The sequence below is a fragment of the Triticum aestivum genome, chromosome 5D (genome assembly GCF_018294505.1).
Source record: "Triticum aestivum cultivar Chinese Spring chromosome 5D, IWGSC CS RefSeq v2.1, whole genome shotgun sequence".
In the NCBI taxonomy this organism is placed as follows: Eukaryota; Viridiplantae; Streptophyta; class Magnoliopsida; order Poales; family Poaceae; genus Triticum; species Triticum aestivum.
In genome coordinates, this window is record NC_057808.1 from 548,047,005 (window position 1) to 548,052,867 (window position 5,863).

General features: G+C 42.2%; 1 protein-coding gene across 1 annotated transcript; it reads left to right on the forward strand.

The window, feature by feature from the left end:
- Window positions 1–285: 285 nt before the first annotated feature.
- On the forward strand, window positions 286–1,877 carry LOC123121184 (F-box/FBD/LRR-repeat protein At1g80470-like). Its single transcript, XM_044541106.1, has 2 exons — window positions 286–409; window positions 966–1,877. The coding sequence occupies exons 1-2, from the start codon at window positions 398–400 to the stop codon at window positions 1,875–1,877; spliced, it is 924 nt and encodes a 307-aa protein (XP_044397041.1). The 5' UTR covers window positions 286–397.
- Window positions 1,878–5,863: the final 3,986 nt, after the last annotated feature.

Genomic DNA, 5,863 nt, shown 5'->3' on the forward strand with positions numbered 1-5,863 from the left:
GCGCTGGTTATATGAAGCCTTAGCACGACAACTTCCCGACTGTCTACTGCAATAATATTTGTCCGGCTCCGACAAGGGAGGGGCGATGCCCGCTCCTGTGTTTGTAGTCATCGCTATGTGGTCTACGGAATTTGATGTAATTTTTATTTTTGGTGTTCTTGGCACTACCTTGACAGTTGATAAATAGATATAAATTTTGCTCTCAAAAATATATATTTACTACACTCCTGGCGTGATAAAAAAATAGATCATTAAACAATTGGGCCCGCGTGTCAAGGAGCACCTCGGTTGTTGTTCCCCGATCGACTCTGCTCCAGCGCCCAAGGCGTCCTCCTCCACCCCGCGTACCCACGCGCCGCCGCCAAGCCCCAGAGCACCGCTCGACCTCCTCCACACCATGATCGATCAGGTACTCGAATTCTCGAACACAAACAAGCCCTAGGAGTAGGCTGATGGTGAATTAATTCTAGTCCTAGATGACGACTGCTTTGGATGAGATTTCTCTGCCGCCGCTGACCCATCGTGCTAGGATTGTTCCACTGTTCAATTTGGTTCTGTGATAATCGGCAACGCTACAAATATGGCTTCTGGGGGAGTCACTCCTAAGATTATAAGGTGCAACGGCCGCCCTGGATTCTCCGAGGCGAAAATATAAGCATGGCCGCCTCTCCTTTTTGGCTATTACCAGTTGTTCATCCAGCCTCTCTTGTTCATAATTTGTCATACAAGCCCATTGAATTTCTTATTATACAAATATTTATCCTCTAATAAGCATGCGCAACCAATTCTTCTCACATGGATAATCTTTTGTCCTTCTCTGTTTTGCGCAGTTAGTGCTTTGAACTACTTTTGAATTCCCCCGCAAAAAAGAACTACTTTTGAATTACTATTATTTTGAACAGAGAACTACTTCTGAATTGATGAATACAAGAACTCAGTAACTAAACAGATTCATAATTTCGCAGCAACCAAAAGAGGAAGATAGACTCAGCATGCTGACAGATGATATTTTACTGTCCATCTTGGCGAGAGTCGATGTACGAACTGCTGCACGGACAAGTGTGCTGTCTACACAGTGGAGGCGCCTTCCTTGGTTGCTGCCCGAGATCAGCATTAATGCCAAAAAATTCCTACCAGTTCCAGGCCAAAACCCTATCGAGGCGAAGAATATGGAGGAAGCAATGGCCTCTCTAACCAAAGCAACCAGGAGTTTCTTGGTTAACCGGCATAGAGAAACCAGCATCTTTACTCTGCACCTTAAGATCTACCCGATCAACACTTTCTTGTGCGAAGTCGGCCCACTGGTAAGTGACACAGTAGAGAGTGGTTTGTTGAAAGAATTGGATCTCGCCATTCTTGATAAGATAGGTCTTTGGGAGTCAAATTTTGAGGAGGAGGATATGCTACAACGAGCCCAAAATATAGATAATTTCTTCAGTATCTACCCTATTGTGCTCCATTGCCTCACAAGACTCTCTCTATACAATGTACGGATTGACAAATTGGATATGCACCATCTGTTGTTTGAGTCCTGCAAGCAACTTAAGCATCTAGGCCTCTCTCGGTGTGATACTGGTGATCACTCTCTGTTTACAATTGATGCACCAAACTCAAAACTCTGTGTTCTAGAACTCACCAATTGTCGTTTTGAGAGACTTGAGTTGGTCTGCCTTCCAAAATTGGAGAAGCTCAGATGGGACACTTGGGTATCTGACAATGTTCCTTTGACCTTTGATTTTATCCCATCTCTTAGGGAACTAGAATTCGTATATGATGCGACATTTGGTCAACGTGAATTGAAATTAAGCGAGCTTCTACATGGAACCACTTGCATACATACTCTCACACTGGATTTTGTTGGAAAATGTAAGTTGTAGTTTGTTTCTGCCAAGTATACATATTCTTTCCATTTTGTGTTCACGTTGTTGCATCTTTCAGAGATACGTTGTATATGTGTTTACCTATGATACAGAATCAACATAGTACAAGTTATTTGATAATCTCAACACTTTGCTTGAGAATTCTACACTTATTTTTTAATCCTCTGATCAGCTTTGGATTCAACCTGAAATGAAGAAACTCCTTCCTGCATTCAATAAGCTAAGGAAGCTGTCCGTGTGTGGCATCTTTGTTGAATTTGACCTTTTATGGATGACAGCTTTTCTTGTGGCGGCACCATGTATCGAAATATTACATATTGAGGTGATGTCTTTTTGTCAATGTTTCCTTCGCTCCTTAACTATATTGATTTTGTTTCCTTCTCAACATTTAGAGCTTACGTTAGTTTTTTCACTTTAATTGAAAATGATTTTTTAAAGCTTACATATGTATTGAATTGATCACAAATACAGGTATGGGAACATACATGTGATTTGGATGAAAAAATCAGACAGTGGTACCATGAAAGAAGGACTCCTCACTGGGAAATGCACTTTGGTGGCTCCAAGAACTCGCTTTTGAAAGAGCTAGAATTTATTGGCTTTAGGTCACTACAACATCAATTTACGTTTATAAGATCCATTCTAGAGAGAGCCCCCAACATGCAGAGGATAGTTCTGAAAGGAGACGAGCAATGCGAAAATTGTGATGCTCTTGATACACCACCTCGTCTTTCAAAATTTCCAAAGAAGAATGAAGAGCAAGAAATAGTGGTTAAGCGAATTCGAGATGGCATATTCTCAACGCAGATATTTTTTGATGAATAAGAAGATGCTATAAATAGCTAAAGATGGCATATTTTCTGGCAAAACAATATGTTATATTTAGGCTGTAATAAACTCCATGTCAGGGTGGTATTATATGGTAGTGAATTTCCCAAATTTCCTGTTGTGAATTTGATTTTATATTTGTGGAAAGATGCAACTAAACATGCATGACCGTTTCAAGGATGCCTGCAAACTTACTTTCTCGTGTTTCAGTTTCACCGGCCACAAGATAGCTCAATGCCTAGGACCATCAATCGAACTATAGTTAGCTTTGAGTATTAGGCCCAATAGGGTTCATACACACGCCCTCTCGTGAAACATGAAGTTACACATGCCGACTCACTCACTCACATGTACAGTATACATGATACATGGGGCAACCGACTCTGTTGTGATACATGCCAAATAAATTCTTTCTCCGTCCAATAAAATGTCTTACATTATGAGACGGAGGGAGCAATTAACAAAACAAGATAGCGTATCTCCTAAGAATCTCTCCTTTAATCTCCCAATTGACTCTGTTGTGATACATGCACGTACGGTAACCGAACAAAGAATGGAAATGTATAGAAGATAGATTTGAAAAAAAAATTGAGCTGCTGGAAGGGCAAGCTCATGTCTTACGGAGGAAGGCTGGTGTTGATTAACTCGGTTGTGACGAGTTTGCCAATGTTTCTCCTATCTTTCTTTGAAGTACCGGTAGGGGTACGGAAAAGATTGGACTTTTACAGATCCCGTTTCTTCTGGCAAAGCGATGAGGCCAAGAAGAAATATAGACTAGCTAGATGAGATATTATGTGTAGACCCAAAGACTAGGGCGGGTTAGGGATCGAGAATTTAGAGGTAAAGAATAGATGTTTGCTTAGCAAATGGTTATACAAATTATGGACGGAGACCAAAGGCATGTGGGTACAAATCTTACGGAACAAATACCTGCATATATACTAAGACTTTGGCCCAGGTGAATGCAAGACGAACAGACTCACCCTTTTGAGGGTTAATGAAGATAAAAGTAACTTTCTTTCAGCGGGTGAAGTTTCTAATTGGTAGTGGTACTTCTACTAGGTTCTGGGAGGACACTTGCCTAGAGGAGACGCCCCTGGCCTTACAATACCCCTCTATATAATATTGTGCAACGTAAGGAAGATTATGTCGCCATTAAACTCAGTACGACTTAATATCCAATTTAGGAGATCTCTTGTAGGGGAACGTTGGAATGCTTGGTTACACCTGGTACGTAGGTTGATGGATGTTCAACTTTCAGATCAGGCGGATACAATTAGTTGAAAATTAACCACGAATGGAGTATTCTCTGTCAAATCCATGTATTTGGACTTAATTGATTCCAGGCCATTGTCGAGGTCTTTGCACATATGGAAAATTAAAGTTCCACTCCGCATCAAGATCTTTATGTGGTTTGTCCACAAAGGAGTCATCTTGACCAAAAATAATCTGATGAAAAGGAATTGGGTCGGTCAATCTAGATGTTGTTTTTGTGATCAAAACGAGACAATTAAACACCCCTTTCTCGAATGTCCACTTGCAAAACTGTTATGGCGATCCATTCATATAGCTTTTAACATTTTTTTGTGAATATTTTAACATTAATCCTCCAACGAGTATAAACACGTTATTTGGGACGTGGCTTAATGGAGTAGACATGCACACAACTAAACATATTCGGATAGAGATATGTGCACTATTATGGGCTATATGAAACACTCGATATGATATGATTTTTAATGGGCAAAATTCACTATTTTTTTGCAGGTTATCTACAGAGCTACAACCTGGATCCGTATGTGATCGTTACTCACTCATGCGGACTACATGGAGGTTATGGTTATTGGGTGCAGTCGATAGGAGACGGTTGCACGGGCTATCTTCAGCCGATTTGGATGGCGAGCTAATAATAGGCTAGGTGTGTAGGCATCGTAGCCTGTTTTTTTATAGCCGGATGTGACGCTTTCTCGCCGGGTGTGACGTTTTACAGTTTTGTTTATCTTTCTTGCTCAGATTTTGAGTTTCCGTGGAATTTAAGACCTTGTTTTGATTTTAATAATATGGCTACATGCATCGATTGATGCAAAGGCCGGAGATAAGCCTCCTTTTCAAAAAAAAAACATGCACATAATTACCTGGGATAGGAGAGGCAACGTGCATGGCTAACAATGACTGGTCAGCCTCCTGATTGTCGTGGTGACGGTCTAAGGTGGGAATCCATCCCAGATGTCCACTGGCGCTACTCCGGCCCAGCTTGAAGCACTAGCTGGTGTGACTCCCAAAATATTCATCATCAATATGGTGATTGAAACATCAATTCACGTCCGGGGTAAAACCTTTGTCCGGACGTTTATTGGCCGGGCACAACAGCAACGAATGTGTGTCATTAACTTTTTTTTGTTTTGCGGGATAGTGTGTCATTGAATTGTCAAAAGCGTTGTCTCCTTGTTGATGTGTAATCTGCAGTGGTTGGTCTCGCCAATTAGGATGAGAATCCTTTTCCATGGCATCTTCGACCGGATGTGGTAACGGTGGTGCGAGGACGTTTATCTTTGTTGAGTATTATAATGATTATTAGGAAGTATATGATAGAATAGAGTTTTTTTCTGCCTTGTCTTGTACTTCAAGTTGGCTATTGTACTCTTATATATATATGCCCACGAGGCTCAAGCAATAAACAACAATTTCACCAATCCCTCTCTATTCCCTCTAACGTGGTATCAGCCTAATCTCGACCCAAACCCTAGCCGCCGCCACCTGTTCCGCACCGCGCCGCCCTCGAGGCGGTCGATCTCCATGATCGTCACCGGGGGCCGCGCCGCCCGTACTAGGGTTCGCCCAGCACTCCCATCGTTTCAATCCTCCTCCCCGTCACCTTCTTATCCATTTCCCGCAGCCACTCGTTCCCTTCTCTCTCCCACTGTCCCACATCACGTCTAGACCCCAGATCTCTGCCGGCCTTTTTCCTCCTCTCCGCTGCCACTCCAGGCCCGCAACCAGCAACATGCTACGGCAGGACCCCTACCCACGCGAGGTGGCGCTAGCCTTCTCCGCTGTAGTGCACACTGACCTCGCCACTCTCTCTCTCTCTCTCTCTCGTATAACTTTAGTATAGTATATGTCATTATATATCCCATAAATTTATTTTCTGTATC